The sequence below is a fragment of the Suricata suricatta genome, chromosome 12 (assembly GCF_006229205.1).
Source record: "Suricata suricatta isolate VVHF042 chromosome 12, meerkat_22Aug2017_6uvM2_HiC, whole genome shotgun sequence".
Taxonomy (NCBI): Eukaryota; Metazoa; Chordata; class Mammalia; order Carnivora; family Herpestidae; genus Suricata; species Suricata suricatta.
Window position 1 is genome coordinate 2646748 of NC_043711.1, and position 18269 is coordinate 2665016.

Genomic DNA, 18269 nt, shown 5'->3' on the forward strand with positions numbered 1-18269 from the left:
CCCCATAGCTTCTTCATCATGTCTTCTACTTTCTTGGCCCGCTCTGCAGGCCCGAGCTGGCCCTCGCCTTTGGCTGCGAACTTGGCCACATACATCTCTGCAAACTGCTTCAGGGTGAAGGCCCAACCGTGGAGTCCAGACCCGAAGCCAACAGTCCCAAGTACGGGGTCAATCTGCAAGGGCAAAGAGGAGACACATTTGGAAGCGGAAACATCAGGAGGAGAAGAACGAAGCCCCCGGGCGCAGGGGGCCTCAGACATCAGGTTTCTTCAATAGCCATCAGGTCAAAGTGAAGAAATTTCAGTCATCACTGACAGGACCCCACTCTGCTCATCTCCTGAGGTGGGTTGGGGGGGGCCACTGACCCCTGTCTGCAGGCAGCGCAAACCCCCCCACAGCTTCCCCATAAGTCAAGTGAGCACTGCATGAAGCTGGTTCCGAGACTGGTCTGTCCAGCCCCACTCTTGGTCACTCTGATGCTCCTGGGAAGCCCACTTCCAGAACTGCCACGAGTCGCCAAGGGACCCTAGACTCTTGACCGCGCTTCCCACGGCCAGCGCCTCCCCCAGAGCAGTCACAGCCCCCCAGCACGAGAAGGACCGAAGCTCCCCCCGCAGGACGCGGGATGGAGCGCTGGGAGCAGGCGAGCGGGCCAGTGCCGTACCATGATGTTGCCCATGGGGCCGCTCTCGCCCTCCCCGTAGGTGGAAATGATGACGTTGACGTTCTCCACGATGCGCTGGAAGGTCTGGTAGAGCTCCTCGGGCTCCAGCTGCAGCTCGAGCAGGGCGCGGTCCATCTTGTTCATCATCAGCACGGGCTTGATGCGCTCGGCGATGGCCTGCCGCAGCACCGTCTCGGTCTGCACACACACACCTGGGGGCCGGCGCCCCCGTCAGGCAGGGGTGGCAGGGCCTGACACCCCAAACCGCAAGGGAGGAGGGAACCCGCCACTTACCGGACACGCAGTCCACCACCACCAAGGCTCCGTCGGTGACACGGAGGGCGGCGGTCACCTCCGAGGAGAAGTCTACGTGCCCAGGGGAGTCGATGAGGTTGATGAGAAAGCCGGAGCCGTCCTTGCTCTGCTTGATAAAGTTCAAGTCGTTCTCCGAAAGCTCGTAGAAGAGGGAGATAGCCCTGAAGAGACCCGGGCAAGTTGGGGTGGAGGGAAGCCACACCCTCCTGTGTCCCCTGAGGGAGCCCAGGGGCGGCCGGCCTGCGGGCTCTTTCCTCCCTACAGGAGTCTCTGACAGCTGAGGAGCCACCTCCCAATCCAGAAGGACTGCTGCGGTGCGTTTCCTCGCCCTGAATTACGCCTCCCTGGAAAGACGTCAGACTCCACAGGAGAGCTGTCGCCGTCTGCCAAGGGGGCCCACCTCCCTAGTGCCAGCTGTGCAAGACCAGCCCCCTCATCCTGGTTACTCCCAGGTTCAACACCTGGAGTCCAAATGGGGACCAACCAGGTGACCCCAGACCACCTTTCACCCCCTGCTCCAACCACTCCCAACTGACATGGGTCTCAGAACCATCACCCAGGAAAACCTCACAAATCCCCAATTCAAGACAGCTGGCAGGGACCGAGTTTGCCGAGGATGCTGGCTAACAACATCCGGGGCCAGAAACAGTTCCTGAGGGTCCGGATGCCAAGCCCGCGGTGTGACCGCATCCGGACCGTCCAGGACCACCCTCCCAGACCTGGCCAGGAGGCGCCTGGAAACAGGGAAGCCCAGCGGCAAGCCCCTTCCTCCCCGAGACTCCCCACCTCCAGCACTGGGCCTCCCAGGCTGGCTGCAGCCTCCCCTGGCTGGGAACCTCCTCCTCATTCTCCCTGGTCAGTCGGTCAATGACCCAGTCCCCAGGGTGTTCAAATCCCCCCCCCCCCCGCCGGGCAGCCTTGGGTACAGGCTCCCCGCCTGCCGCAGACCCGGGGGAGCAGAGGGCAGAGGCTCACGTTGACTTGATGGTGATGCATCGCTCCTGCTCGTCCTTCCGGGTGTCAGTGAACCGGGTCTCCCCAGCGCGGGCGGAGGCGATGATGCCAGCCTTGCACACCAGCGAGTCCGTCAGCGTGGACTTGCCGTGGTCCACGTGGGCGATGACGGACATGTTTCGGATGTTGGCCTTCTTGTCCATGATGGCCCGGATCTGATCTACTGTGAAGTTCACCTGGAGGGAGGGGCCGGGACGCTCAGGCCAGCCCAGAACGGCCTTGGGACTTCAATCGATGGACTGGGAGGCCTCCGCCAGGGCTGGGCTGGACCCGGGACAGCCCTAACTACCACCCTCCTAAAAACGCCGCCTGTCCGGCCCCAAAACCGGCTCCTACTTGTCACTTAGAAGCAACGACCCCGAACGAGGGCTGCACAGGCGACAACGGATTTCATGTAGACGGGACTCCCCCATCGGCAGGCTGCGCAGCCTCAGTAAGGTACAGGAGGGAGAAGATACTCCCCCGAAAACCCCAGGCCTGTACGGCAGAAATCCTCCCCAGCGTCCCTCAAAGGGCGTCTTAGAGATCCAAGGTCACCCCTGTACCTGGGGGTCAGGTAGGGTCACCCGCCCCTTGGGGTTCCCACCCACCCCTCCCCGGGGGTGCGGAGAACTCGCTCAGCCCCAGCAGATGCCGGCCTCCATCTCCCGCTCCGCTGTCAGCCTTTCACAATCGGACAAGCCGCCAGCCAACGTCACACAGCGTTAAGAAGAGCTTTTCCAAAAGGCCTTCGGCATTCCCAGTTGTCCCCCCTGCCTGCCACCCACGGCACTCGACCGAAAACCAACTCGAGCTCGCGACCCGCGGGTTACGTAAGACGGCTCCCCTCTCCGCGCGGCACACAGCGCCCGCCATTACAGCGTCTGCCACATCATCATTACCACCCCGGCCCCCCTCGCCCCGACTCTGCCCCAGCTCCAGCCAGGCGCGGGGCCCGCGAGGCGGCGGCGGCCCCGGAAGCGCAGAAGGGGCTCAGCGAACAGCACGACGCGCAGACATGGCGGCGGCCGCTTCCCCGACCCGGGGCCCGCCGGCGCCGCCATGTCTCCTCCATGTCCGGGCGGCCCCAGCGCCCCAAACCCGGGAGCACCGGTCCCGCGGAGGCCCAGCCGCCGTCCCAGGCCACCAGCCGCACGGCGGTACTTACCATGGTGGCGGATGGCGGTGGATTCTACGAAGCAGATCCGAGCAAAGCAAGTCGCGCCAAGGATGGCGGCGACGACGGCGGAAGAGAACGTTGACGTCAACACCCGACCTTTTATAGGCAGAAGCCGGTTGGGCGGGTCATCTGACCGCGTTGCGGGGGCGGGGCGAGAAGAAACGCCCTGCGCAGGCGCAAGGAAGCACTCCTCGGGTTAACCCTTCGGACGCTGATGCGGCTGCCGGAGTACCCGGGGGCGGTGGTCGGCTGGAGCTGGGTGCAGCCTCAGGAAGGCGATACTCAATTGCAAAAAGCCAAGAGCACCATTTTAACTGAGACTACTAACCGTAATAACTGTATCAGCTTGCACATGCCAAGCACTTCTATTAAAAACGCTTTACGATGTGAAAAGGGTCCGTGGGTTGTACCAGAGTCAGTTTTCTGGTTTGCTATTATGTAAGATGATACCACTGAGGGGAGGTGGAGGAAGGATAATCGGCCCTCTCTGTACTATTTTTGCCACTATCTGCCTATAATTATTTCAAAATAAAACCGTTTTTTGAAGGCAGGTATTAATCACTTATTTATCCCACAAAGATAGATTGCTTTTTATGTATATCAGGCATTGCTATAGGCATTGTCGCCATAGCAATAAACGAAACACCTCACTAATTCCACTTTACCCGTTCTTACACTAGGTACTCCGATTTTTCTGTGCCTCCTTTTCTTCATCTGTAAAGTGGTGTAATCAGTACTGGTTTATTGGGGGAGAGTAACATTAAATACATTTGGAGGGGTTAGCCCCGTGCCTGACACAGCACTCAATACACGCCAGCCATTTTAATTAGCTATTACTATTAATACAACTTTTCTTTCAGGGGCTTCGTTTGCTATGTCTCAGGCATGGGGCTCAATGCTTTCCAGATGTAATCATTTTCTATTTCATTTCCTCTCTAGGAGGTGCACTAGACTATTTTGCATTTGTGTCCTAATCTGACCCCAACAAACTATTGCATTCAGATCTTCGGCTCGAGGGAATAAACTGGCATTCCATTCATTATCTTTATTTTTTATAAAGAGCCAAGCCCAATGCCTGGTACATAGCAGACGCTCAGTATTTCTTATATCATCCATGAATGATATTCTCATTAGCACAAATAAACCCCCTGAGGAAAGGGACGTCCTCTCAAAAGGAGAGGGACGACACTGTTTTTCCTCGGCTGGGAGAGGGTAAGATAAGCATCTGCAAAAAACACTGCAAACTGGGATCTGACCTCCGAACCTGTGCCCTCCTTCCCACTAATGCTTTGCGCATTTTGCTTGAAAAGCGCTGTCCAGTCCTGATTGCATTTACCCTAGGGTCAATCTGTGTGCGTGACACGTTTTGATGTTAATTTTACAAGGCAAGCGCCTGCTCCATTTGAAGGACACGTTTTCAGCAGATGGGTATCCAGTGTCCCATTCTTGATAAATGTCGATCTTAAATGTCTCGCGCACCCACTGTGTCCTGGGCTCCGTGTTGGGCACTTCGCAGCACGTCCTTGCACATTAGGGCATTTCAGAGATGAAAAGCAAAGGTTTTCCGTTCAGGGGGGGTCAATTTGCTCTCGAGTGAAAAGAATGCTTATTACGAAAATTTAGTGTAAATTGAATAAGCAGGGGAGAGTTTAAGGAGAAGAGTGAGATTGAAGTCCTGCCCTCCGCGGTTACTTTTCACGGGGAGGTGTTCGGCCCCGCGGCTGCCGGGATGGGACCAGGTATTGACGTACCTGTCCCCACCGCTATTCCCAGACCCACGTTTAGCAGAAGCCGAGGAGGTCCCGGGATTCAGCAGAGAGCCAGAGCACTTCCAGCCAGGTTCAGGGTCAGCAGTAATAAATACAGGCCAAGGCGAAGGGCGGGGAAGAACCAGGAGAAAAAAGTCACCTCTGCAGGGAGGCTCAGCTGCGCATGCGCCAGCCTGGGCGGCTGTCAGGAAGTCCAGGAGACGACGGCAGCGGCCCCTGCTGACCGGCGCCCGCCATTGCACACCCTCCTGTCTGCCTTCTGATGCACTTGGAAGGCGTTTAGACGGCCCGCCACCGCCCTTTAAATCAATTAATACACTTCGTCTTCCTCACACCCTGAGCTTTGACTGAGCTCCTTTGTGCTGGAGATCACTGAAGCTCAGAGAAGTTAAAGGATTCGATCAAAGTCTCTCGGCTGATGAGGGAAGAAGCCAGTGACTCATAGAGTCTTGTTTTACGGGTGTAGACGTGTAATGGAAGGCCCTTCAGCCAGCCACCTGCCTCCACGTGGATGGACCGGAGGACACCATGTGCAGCGACAGAACCAGACGCAGAAGGACACGTCCTTCGTGACCCCACTCACAGGGGTCCCTAGGGATGTCCTGTCCACAGAGACAGAGAGTGGATGGTGGGGGCCGGGGCCAGGGCTGGGGGGCGGAGAGTCTGTGCTTCATGGGGATAGAGTCTCCGTCTGGGAAAATGGAAGGTTCTGGAGACAATGATGAGGGCGGCTGCACGGCTGTGTGAACGTGCTTGACGCCACTGAACTGTGCACTTGGAAACAGTGGAGATGGTGAATTTCATGTTATGTGTATTTTACCACCATAATAAAAAAAAATAGAGTTTAATCAAGGAGCAATTCTGCCCCTACATTACCCAGATGTTTCAGATGTGGTTAAACTGAAGCCACACATCATGAGTGCAAATTTCTTTCTTTCTTCCTTTTTGAGAGAAAGACAGAGACAGAGACAGAGAGAGAATACAAGCAGAAGAAGGGCAGAGAGAAGGGAGAGAGAGAATTCCAAGCAGGCTCCACACTGTCAGCGCAGAGCCCAATGCAGGGTTCAAACCCACGAACCATGAGATCAGGACCTGAACTGAAATCAAGAGTCATTGAACTGACTGCGCCACCCAGGCGCCCCAAGTTTAAATTCTTGTCCTGCCTTCACTGGCTCTGTGACCTTGTGCATGTTACTTAACCCCTCTGAGCTTCCATTTTGCATGGAAAATACTGACTAATTACAGAAATTATTTTACCAGGGGCTCTCATGAGGCTTGAAGAAAATAATGGCTGTTATACGGTATTCCCTTCGTAAAGAGTTTGCTCCTGTCTTGGGCTGAATTCTGTTGCGCCCCACCCCCCCTCCCCGACATATGCCGGATCCTAACCCCCGGTCCCTCTGAATTTGATTGTATTTGGAGATGGGGATTTATAAGGAGGTAATGAAGTTGAAATCATTGCAGTGGGCCCTGATCCAACGTGACACCAGTCTTATTGGTGAGATCGGGACACAGGCCCCCAGCAGGCCCCGTGAGGACAGGGCGCGAAGCCCACAGAGAAGCCTCAGGAAAACCAGCGCGTCCATGCCTCCATCTCGGGCTTCCAGCCTCCACAACTGGGAGACAGAACATCTGTTTTTTTTTTTAACGTTTTTTATTTTTGAGAGAACGTGTGTGCACACAAGCAGGGGGAGGGACAGAGGATCCGAAGCAGGCTCTGCGCTGACGGCAGAGTCCAGCTCTGGGCTCGAACTCACCAACTGCCAGACCGTGACCCGAGCCAAAGTCAGACGCTCAACCGACTGAGCCACGCAGGCACCCCAGCATCTGTCGCTGAAGCCCCGCAGCGTGTGAGGTTTGTGAGGCTCCCAGTGTGGACAGAAACTCTGGCTTTTACTCTGCACCTGTTCCCTCAGTGAGCATTTATTAGCACAAATGCTCTTGGGACAGGACTGGAGCCAGGAGTAGGAAAGTGGATTGCTCCCCCGGCACAAGGTTTAAGAGGGATCCAAAAACCTCCGTTACCGGGCGAATGTTTTAACATTTTTTTAATACCACTTAAAAAAGAAAAACAGGGGCTCCTGGGGGGCTCAGTCGGTTAAGCATCCGACTTTGGCTCAGGTCATGATCTCACACTTCGTGGGTTCAAGCCCCGCGTTGGGCTTTGTGCTGACAACTAGCTCAGAGCCTGGAGCCTGCTTCAATTCTGTGTCTCCCTCTCTCTCTCACCCTGCCCTGCTCACGCTGTCTCTCTCTGTCTCTCAAAACTAAATTTAAAACATTAAAAATATTTTAAAAAATACAGAGGCTTAACCTGACAATCTGGGAGGACCCGTAAAGGACAAGTCTGGGGGAGGGGCCTCCCAACGCGCCCTGAGGGACTTGATTGGAGCCTGGGCAAACCATCTGGCCTTTCCTTGCTTTTCAGCTGCCCTAGGACCTCCGGCCCGGGCTTCCCACGCCTCCCCACCCACACACACACCATCAGTGACTCCATCTGACTTCCCTCCCTCAGGCCCGGGATTTCTTCCTTATCTCCTAGGAGCCTGTGATGTAAGGCAGAGAGTTCCTGCCTCAGGGGAGATGATTGGCTAGTGTAGGAAATAGTCAATGAATATTTGTAGGAGTTGAAACTTTCAAGTTGAGCTTGGAAGGAGAGACAGCCTGAGCACGAAGAGGACAGAGCAGGGGAGAGCTATGATCGAGCCCCAGGGCATTACGGAGGGCTGCCTGGAGGAGGTGACTCAAACTCATCCCTGAAAGATGAGAAAGTTTTCAATGAGCAGAAGTCCGGGGAGAGGGAACAGCAAATCCAAAGGCCCTGAGGTGGCAGGCGCAAGGGAAGAAACGATGAAGGCCCAGTGGCTCTCTACCCATGCAACCAAGAGGGTGGATTTAGCGGGGCTGCCCAGGGCACGGCTCCAGGACCGCACAGACGGCTAACTTTTTCTCGAAGGGCCAAGAAGGAAGCATCTCAGCTTTCAAGGCCACACGGCTTCTCAACTCTGCCGTGTAGCTCGTAAACCCCCACAGACACGAATGGGTGTGGCTGGGTTCCAATAAAACTTTATTGATGGATGCTGAAATTTGACTTTCATACAACTTTCAAAAGAAACGAGATATAGGGGCACTCGGGTGGCTTCAGTCAGTCCCAGGGTCTGACTTCGGTTCAGGTCATGATCTCAAGGTTCGTGAGTTTGAGCGGATTCTGCACCGCCAGTGAGGAGCCTGCTTGGAATTCTCTCTCTCCCTCTCTCTCCGCCCCTCCCCCACTTGCTCAACTGTGCACTTGAGCTCATGCTCTCTCTCTCTCAAAATAAATAAGCTTAGAGAAAAAGGCATGAACTATGATTCTTCTGTCCATCCCCCTCCCCCAGCCATTTAGAAATGTAAAAACCAGACGGGAGGGGGGCATCCGGCCACGAGCCCCTTGCTCTAGGAGAAGGCTGTCCCTTTAATTTGTGACTCAAACAAGAACACTTCAGGTGGGCAAAGTTGTGATTGAAGGATAACCAATGTAGAGAAAGGGCACAGGTCGGAGTAAAGATCAATGGCTTTCAGAAACTAGACCCGCCCTGGTGATCAGCATGGAGATTAAAACATAGCCCGTGCCCAGAATGCCCCGGGGTCTCTTCAGTCCCCCCCACCCCAAACACCCCACCATCCTGTCCTCCAACCGCAGAGATCGGGGCTCGCTATGCGTGTCTGTGTCCCTGGAATCACGCAGCGCGGTCTATACCTTCAGTGGTCTACTTGTGGGACTCGGGCACAACGCATCTGTCCGTTTCACTGTTGGTGGGCATTTAAGCTGTTTCCACTTTGGGGCAGTTTCGACCTATGCTGCTCTGGAACATTCTAGCACAAGTCCCCACAGCATTCCGGTTGGGGACATCCCTTGGACTGGAATCGCTCAGTCACACAGCCATGCCTGATTTCAGCTTCCAGGGGACGCGTCCCTTTACCAAGTGCAAACCAGGACCCTTGTGAAAGTAAAAGGGGTCCTAATTTCATTATACCAGGACGATGTTGTGAAGCAGGCTCGTCCAGGGACCCGGGGGTGCATGGGTTCCCCCAAAAATCGGCTCCTGAACGTTCACAGTTCACAGTACTGAGATTAAGGGGAAAACCCTATATTCGATGTTTCTGGTTTGGTTTGGTTTTAGTAATGTGCCGAGGGGTGCCTGGATGGGCCACTCAGAGGAGCACGTGACCTCTGATCTCCGGTCCTGGGTTCTAGCCCCATATTGGGCGTAGAGATTATTATAAATAAATACTTAGGTAAGTAAATAAGCAGATACAGAAGGAAATAAAATGCTCTACATCTTCCTGGTGTGAATGCTATTCATCTGTCCCGCCATCTCTAGTGGGTGCCTCCTGTCTGCCGGACAGTGACGGAGAAACTGGGGACACAGGACAATCATCCCTATCCTGGAGGGGCTTATATGCCTATGGGGCGTGGCAGGGAGAAGCCTGAATAACCGAATACAGTGTATGATAGACAGATGGTGAGAAAGCTGGGAAGGAAATAGAATTAGTGGCCAGGAGCAGTGGGGACAGACGGTGATGCCTGTAGAATGTGTATGTGTATAAGGAGATAGCAGAAGAGATCTGAAGATCAGCGAGAGAGCAAAGAGAGTGCCTGGGGGAAAGGTGTTCCAAGAGGCAAGAACCAACCACTGTGCAAAGGCCCTGGGGCAGGACCGTGGTCTGGAGGATTAAAGGAAAAGTAAGGAGGCCCTGTGCCTGGAGCAGAGTGAGGGAGAGGGGGAGGCGGGGAGGGAGGAGATGGGGCTGGTCGTGCAGGGCCCTTGACCGCTGGGAGGATTTGAACTTTTACCCACAGTGATTTTGGAGCCTTGGAGAGCGGTAGGGCCTGACTCGGGTGCTCACGGGCGCCCTCTGGTGTCCACTGCGGGGAGGACAGACGGGGGCCCCCGCAGGCAGCAGCGGGTACTGGGCTGGTCCAGGCAGGAGATGCTGGGCGCTGAAATGGATAAATAAATGCAGTCTGACCACACACTGGAATATTATTATGCCCTAAAGAGGAGTGAAGGGCTGACACGTGCTACAGTGTAGATGGTCCTGAAAACACGGCGCTCAGGGGCACCCGGGTGGCTCAGTCGGTGAATCATTCAACTCTGGATTTTGGCTCAGGTCAGATCTCATGGTTTGTGAGATCCAGCCCCGCGTCGGGCTCTGTGCTGACGGTTCAGAGACTGGAGCCTGCTTCCGGTTCTGCGTCTCCCTCTGTCCCTGCTCCTTCCCTGCTTGCGCTGTCTCTCTCTCTCTCCCTCTCTCTCTAAAAATAAATAAGCAAACATTAAAGTTTTTTTAATTAAAAGAAAACATGAGGCTCAGTGACAGAAGTGACTCACTTTATAAGGAACATCCAGAACAGACAAATCCAGAGGCAGAAAGTGGGTTTCTCCAGGGTATCTTTTTGGGGTGATAGAAATGTTTTAAAATTAGAATACGATAATCTGAGAAGTCATTATTCACACAGACACCTTGATTCTATGTCCTCCGCTCCATCCCCTCGGCCCCCACCCTGGTCCAGGACAGTGTCATCCCTTGCCTGGGTGACCGCACTCCCCTCCTCCCTGCTCTCCTGCCTCCATTCGTGCCCCCCACAATCCATTTCCACAGCCACCGAAGGGATCTTGGTAAACACAAGTCCCACCATGCCCCACGAGCTGGTTAATCTTCTGCATCCCCGTCCACTGGGCCATGGTGCTGTATTTTGCCCAACGTTATTCTGGATGTTTCTGTGAAAGTGTTTCTGGATGAGACTAATGCGCGAGGCAGCGGACTATTATTGTTTGTTTTAAGCAGGCTCCACGCTGAGTCTGGAACCCAACCCAACGTGGGGCTTAAATGCATGAGCCCGAGATCAAGACCTGAACCAAGATCAACCGTTGGACGCTTAACCGAGCCACCAAGGCACCTCACAAAGTCAGTGGACTGTGCAGTAAAACAGGTTGCCGTCCCTAATGAGGTGGGCCTCATCCAATCAGTTGAAGGTCTCAACAAACCAAAACTCTTACCTCCCCCAAGCAGGCAGGAATCCCACCGGCAGATGGTCTTTGGACCTGAAATGTCATTTTAGCTCTTCCTGCGGATTCTGGACTTGCGCTTGCCACAGTTGCTAAAGCAAATTCCTTAAAGTAAACCTCCTTCCCTCTCTCTCCCTCCCCCTTTCTCTCTGTGTATGTATGTGTATACCTGTGTGTGTGTGCTTCTATATACACACACGTATACATGTGTGTGCAAACACACACATACAGCATATGTGTATATATGTACATGTGTGCACACATATGCCTATATTTACATATGAACCTGCACGTGTGTGCTAACGTGTGTACGTGGAGTATACTTCACTTAGTCCATGCAGCACGGACATACACTGCATACAAACAGCACATCTGTAAAATACATATATACATGTATATTTCCAGCAACTTCTCAAGATTTTTCTAGCTTTTTGCTTCACCCTTCCTAGAGTATTGCCTTCACCCTCATAGCGCAACACGGGGCACCACGCGTCCGCGTTGCATCCAATAGGAAGAGGGAGAGAGGAAAAGGGAAAAGAAGTGTACACATCACTACCGTCATTGGCCAGAATTTAGTCACATGACCACACCCAGCTGTAAGGGAAGATGGGAAATGTAGTTTTATTCTGGGAGGCTGTGGCCAGCTTACAATAGGAAGTCTTATTCCCAACAGAGAGAACAGATACGGGGGCACAGTTCATTAGCCTGTGCTAATGCTAAGAATCCGGTGAGGCTTGCCACCTCTTGGGACACCCAGCACAAATTTTTCCGCAAATCACAATTTCCTAATTTACCAGTGCACAGCTTGGGACATGCATAAGAATTCATCTCTATGGAATACCTATTTTTTAAATGTTTTATTTCTTTTTGACAGCAAGACAGACAGCGTGAGCAGGGGAGGGTCAGAGAGAGAGGGAGACGACACAGAATCAGAAGCAGGCTCCAGGCTCCGAGCTGTCAGCACAGAGCCCGACACAGGGCTCGAACCCATGGACCGTGAGATCATGACTTGAGCCGAAGCTGGACGCTCAACTGACTAAGCCCCCCAGGTGCCCCTGGAATACATTTGTCAAAGTGAAATTGCCAGCCAAATTGTATGTCTACTTTTAATTTTTAATAAAAATATTAATGTCAAGGGGCGCTTGGGTGGCTCAGTGGGTTAAGTGCTGACTCTTGATTTCAGCTCAGGTCATGATCTCACGCTTGTGAGATTGAGCCCCGCATCAGCTCCACGCAGAGCTGACAGCACAGAGCCTGCTGCATAAAGCCTTCAAGATTATTTTGTCCTTTTTCAATTAGTGGCATAAGAATACCTCACAATTCTGCGACGCCTGGGCGGCTAGGTCGGGTAAGTCTGCGACTTTGGATCAGGTCAGGACCTCACGGTTTGCGGGTTCGAGCCCTGCATGGGCTCTGCGCTGATAGATTCTGTGTCTCCCTCTCTCTCTGCACTCTGTCTCTCTCAAAAATAAATTAACATTTAAATTTAAAACAAAAGAATTCATCACAATTTTAAGGGCACCTGGGTAACTTGGTCAGTAAGCGTCCGACTTTGGCTCAGATCTCACGGTTCATGAGTTTGAGCCGCACACCAGGCTCTATGCTGACAGCTAGCTCAGAGTCTGGATCCTGCTTCGGATTCTGTGTCTCCCTCCCTCTCTGCTCCTCTCCTGTGCCCACGCTCTCTCTCTCTCTCTCTCTTCCTCTCTCTCTCTCTCTCAAAAATAAACATTTAAAAAAACTTTAAAGAATGCATCACAATTCTGGGGTGCTTACTGAGTGCCAGGCAATGGGCTAGGGGCCCGGGGGGGGGGCCACCATCACCCAGGAAAGCACCTGTCTGGGGTGGCTAGCCTCAGATACGGCCACAGCAATCCTCACCCCCGGCAGCCAAGCCTGCCTTTCAGGGGCCTCACCCACACTGAACAGGGCTGAGCTGCAATGCTCACGGGATATTGTGAGAATAGTGGGGCGTGACTTCTGAGGCTTGGTGAGGAAAGACCATGTGGGGCCCTCCTTGCTCCAGCTCCAGGATCACCCAGTCGGGGTAGCCAGCTGCCATGCTGTGGGGAAGCTCAAGCAGCACCTTGGACAGATCCACATGGTGAGGAACCAGCTTGAGAGCAGGCCATCCCCTCCCAGTCAAGCCTTCAGATGATACTAGCTCTGTTACCATCCCGTCTACAACTTCAGGAGAGACCACAAGCCAGAACCACCCTGCTAAGCTGCCCCCAAATTCTTGACCCACAGAAACAGGGAGAGATAACAAAATTAACTGCTCTTTTCACTGCCAAATGTTGGGGGTATTCGTTACACGGCTGTTGATAACTGATATATTTTTCCTTCCTCTTTCATGGCTGAAGAAAATGAGGCTCCGACAAGTAACCTGCCCAGCGTCACACAGAACACAGGTCCTAAAGCTGGTATTTAAACCCAGGATAACAGGTCTGGAGGTTTGCTTTCCCACGATACAGATAGGAATGTGGTTTACCAAACCGACCCTGTACAGTTGAGCACATGGCTTATTTCCAGATAGCCACAGTTGTAAATCTGGAATGAATATTCAGGTGCATATCTTTTTATGCATCAATTTTCCTGGAGTGACCCTGGCAAGTTACTTCGCCGCTCATGACCTCCATTTTCCCATCTGTACATTGGAACCAACACTAGTACCTATTTCATGGGGATCTCTTGAGGGTGAAATGATGTAACATATCTTCTTGAGGGTGAAATGATGCAACGTATCTTAGGTGCTTAGCGCAGGGCTCGGCACCTAAGAAATATTAGCCAGTGTCATTATTACCACCGTCAGCATTGTTGTTATTTCCGTGGGAAGCGGCATCAGTGGGTCAAAGGTTAATTAACTTTCTTTTTCCAAAAGGCAGTCAACTCAGCCATTTTACACACTGGCTCACTGACATGTTATCATCTTCTCTCTCCTCTCATTTTTTTTCAAAAATAAAATACGAGGGGGCGCCCGGGTGGCTCCGCCAGGTAAGCATCTGACTTTGGTCAGGTCCTGATCTCACAGTTCAGGTTCGAGCCCCGCGTCGGGCTCTGCGCTGACTGTGTGGAGCCTGCTAAAGACTCTCTCTCTCCTCTCTCTCTCTCTGCTTCTCAAACCCTGCTTGCGCTTTCTCTCTCAAAATAAATAAATAAAAACTTAAAAAAAGAAAAGCAGAGATAATTTTTTTCTTTTTTACACCTAAAAATACGTAATAGAACATACATAACACGAAGTTTACACTCAGTTCTATCCCGTTAGTCAACACGTCTGTGGGGAAGAGAGCACCACACTGTTCTAATCACACAGATTTATAGTAAATTTGAAATCCTGAAATACGAGTCCTCAAACTCATTTTTTTAAAGATTGTATGGGCTGTTTTGGGTTGCTTGAGATTCAATATTAATTTTAGGATGGATTTTTCTCTTGCAAAAGTGTTGGGATATTAACAGGGATTGCACTGAATCTGTAGATTAATCATTTTGGGTGGTATTGGAATCTTGATAATATTAAGTCAGGCACACAAGGAATAGGAGAAAATCTTTGAAAATCATGTATCTGATGGAGGGCTAATGTCCACAATATGTAAAGAACTCCTTCAGCTCAACAACATAAAACACAGACAACCCGATTAATAAAGGGGGAGAACAAAAGACTTGAACTTGAAAAGACATTTCCCCAAAGAAGATATACATATGGCCAATAAATGTATGAAGAAATGAGAAACTTGACCATGGATCCTGAGGAAATGCAAATCAAAACCTCAGTGAGATCCTACTTCATCTCCATTAGAATGGCTATTGTTAAAACAAAATGAAACAGGGGCGCCTGGGTGGCTGGGCCCCTTAAACGTCTGAATCTTGGTGTCGGCTCAGGTCATGACCTCACGTGGGTTCGAGCCCCTCCATCGGGCTCTGTGCGGACACCATGGAGCCTGCCTGGGATGCTCCCTTTCCCTCTCTCTCTCACTGTCCCTCCCCTGCTCTGTCTCTCAAAATAAATAAACGTAAAAAATTTAAAACAAAAGGAAACAACAGGGAAAGTAGTGTTGTTGAAGACGCGGAGAACCAGAGCCCTGTGCCCCGCCCACGGGGATGCAGCACACAGTGTGAGGGTCCTAAGTTAAACACAGAGCGACCACGTGACCAGCGACTTCGCCTCTGGGTACTTACCCAAAACAGTTGAAAGCATGTTCTCAAAGAGTTGTTGGTACACCCGTGTTCATAGCAGAATTATTCAGAATAGCCAGAACGCGGAAGCAACCCAAGTGTCCATCGAGGAAAGAACAGACAGACAAAACGCGGTCCATCCGTACAACAGACTCTTCGCCAGCCTGGCAAAGGAAGGACATCCTGACACCTCTACATCATGTACAGACCTGGAGGACGGCACGCCCCTCAAAACGAGCCAGGCAAGGGGCGCCTGGGGGGCTCGGCCCGTTAAACATCCGGCTCCAGCTCAGGTCAGGATCTCACAGATTATGAGTTCGAGCCCCACATCGGGCTCTGTGGTGACAGAGCCTGGAGCCTGCGTCCTATTCTAAGTCTCCTTCCCTCTCTGCCCCTCCCCAGCTCACGCTCTGTCTCTATCTCTCTCAAAATTAAACAAACATTGAAAAACATTTTTTTCTTTAAAAAAATTTTTTTTATTATTTATTTTTGAGAGAGAGAGAGAGAGAAAGAGAGCATGAGCAGGGGAGGGGCAGAGAGAGACGGAGACACAGAATCGGAAGCAGCTCCAGGCTCTGAGCTGGCTGTCAGCACAGAGCCCGACGCGGGGCTCGAACCCACGAACTGTGAGATCCTGACCTGAGCTGAAGTCGGACGTCCAACTGACTGAGCCCCCCAGGCGCCCTGAAAAAATTAAACAAGTTTTAATAGTGACAGTGGTACCTTTTATGTTTTATGCTTTATCACAGTCAGAAATTAAGGAAGAAAAAGAAAGAATGAATGGAAGGGAAGAGGGAGAGAGGATGAGCCAAATTTTGCCTCACCACTGTTTCTGTACAGCCTTTGAGCCAAAGATATTTTCTCTTTTCAACGTTTGAAGAAAACAAACGCATATTGCGTAACCCATGAAATGGTATCGAATTCAAATGTCAGTATTAACGAAGCTTTCCTGGCACAGAGCCATGCCTGTTGGCTTACTAGAATCCGCGGCTGACTCTGCCCTGGGATGGCAGAGTTGGCTGGCTGCAGAAACACTGGGTGAAGGCTGCAAAACCAAACACAGTTATTATCTTAACTTTTACGGAAAATGTCTGCTGGCCCGTGACCCGAAACAGTGCCTGGCATATAGTAGGAGCTCAGTATTCAGTCAGCTCAGGAAGCTTAGCCCTAAATGTCTTGTGCAAGCTTCTGATGTGGTTTAGGACGGTGGTCTTTGGAGAGGCCCGAGCCTGGGTAAGTTTCTACCCGCTGCCCAAATCCCGTTGGTTCCCATCTCTAAGCCTGGGTTTCTGCAGCCGAAAGTGAGGGCCAACGGGAACGGGAACGTGCAAACGGCTCCATCCGGCAGTTCTGGGAGAGTGAGGGCACAGCAGCCTTAGCCACGATTGCCACAGTCCCTGGCGAATCCAGGCCCCAGCCTCAAGGAGGAGCAATTCACAGCCCATTCCGTTTCATCTCCTCGCCCCCCTCACTGCCCACTGGCTCTTATTATTTTACAGCAAATCTTGTATCAAGTCTTCTGTAAATATGCCCAAAGTATTTTTCACAAAGACTATTCTGTTTCATTAATATTTCTTAACATCTATTTATTTTCTGAGACAGAGAGAGACAGTGTGAGTGGGGGAAGGACAGAGAGAGAGAGAGAGAGAGGGAAACACAGAATCTGAGGCAGCTCCAGGCTCTGAGGTGTCAGCACAGAGCCCCACGTGGGGCTCGAACTCACCAACTGTGAGCTCATGACCTGAGCCGAACTTAGATGCCCAACTGACTGAGTCCCCCAGGCGCCCCCAAACACTATTCGTCAAACACATCCATCACTCCACGCCTTAAACCGTTAGAACATAATGGCTGTAAACACCTACAAGTATCATTGGATTTCAACGCACTATAACCCTCCCCCTGACGCCAACAAAAGCACATGTAAAACCTGGAGAAATCCTAACATCTGTACCTGGGTTAACCGACTATTGTAGGTACCAGCATCGTTTTCCTGGTTGTGACCACACAGCGTCTGTGGAAGATGTTATCTTTGGGGGAAGCGGGGTGAAGGGTACCTAAAACTCTCCGGACTATCTTTGCAATTTCTTGCAAATCTGAAAGCTGTTTTGAAAATTTCAAAGTTGTAATGAAAATGAAACAAACCCTGTGAAATTAGGGCTTGGGCGAAGCGAGTGAGGTCCCGGGCGGTTGCAGCGGTGGATTCTACCTTGACTTTTTAAAAATCTTGGTGGTTTTGACATCATGGATATTTGTTTGCCTTCTTATTTTTTTAATGTTTATTTTTTTTTATTTCAAGAAGGGGAGGGAGTTGGAATCTCAACCAGGTTGTACGCTTAGCAAGGAGCCTGATTTGGGGCGCGATCCCACGACCCTGGGATCATGACCTGAGCCGAAATGAAGAGTCAGTTACTCAGCCACCCACGTGCCTCGCATTACTTAAAAAAAAAAAAAAATCACAATAACATATTTTATAACCGAGTGATTCGTGTGCTTCTTAAATTTCTCTTCATTCCTGCCCTGAGAATCATGAACTCAGGGTATGAGCCTTGGAATACAGCTTTCTGTCGTTTATTTATTTATTTAAAAAAAATTTTTTTTATGTCTTTTATTTTTGAGAGACAGAGAGAGACAGGGCGAGCAGGGGAGGGTCAGAGAGAGAGGGAGACACAGAATCTGAAGCAGGCTCCAGGCTCTGAGCTAGCTGTCAGCACAGAGCCCGACGCGGGGCTCGAACCCACGAACTGTGAGATCATGCCCTGAGCCGAAGCCGGCCGCTTAACCGACTGAGCCACCCAGACGCCCCTCTGTCGTTTATTTTTATTTTTATTATTTTAAGACTTAATGTTTTAAGTAAACTTGACCCCTAGGGTGGGGCTAGTACTCACGACCACGACACCCAGAGTCTCACGCTCTCCCGGCATAGCCAGCGGGGTGCCCTGGGAACACACATTTTTTGCTCCCTGGCCTCTCACTTTTGACACAACCAAGTTGAAGCTGCGCTGTCCGCGGGCGCTGGGGACCCAAGGAGGGCTTTAAGCAGGGGAGGCTCGGGTTAGCGCAGATTCCAAAGGTTGCCGTGGGTGGGAGGCGGGACCTGCGGGAGGGTCGCTAGCAGGGGCGGG

General features: G+C 51.8%; 1 protein-coding gene and 1 non-coding gene across 2 annotated transcripts in view; both read right to left on the reverse strand.

Annotated features, from left to right (window-relative positions):
- The window catches only part of EEF2 (eukaryotic translation elongation factor 2), an 8790-nt gene extending 5542 nt beyond the window's left edge, over positions 1-3248 (reverse strand). Inside the window, 5 exon segments of the mRNA XM_029916439.1 lie at positions 1-173; positions 665-876; positions 959-1140; positions 1955-2169; positions 3141-3248. The exon segment at positions 1-173 is cut by the window's left edge and continues 2 nt beyond it. Coding sequence (XP_029772299.1) covers positions 1-173; positions 665-876; positions 959-1140; positions 1955-2169; positions 3141-3143 — 785 coding nt within the window. The 5' untranslated portion in view covers positions 3144-3248.
- LOC115275598 lies at positions 251-315 on the reverse strand. The gene has a single exon (XR_003901658.1). It is a non-coding gene; the product is annotated as a small nucleolar RNA SNORD37 (small nucleolar RNA).
- Positions 3249-18269: the final 15021 nt, after the last annotated feature.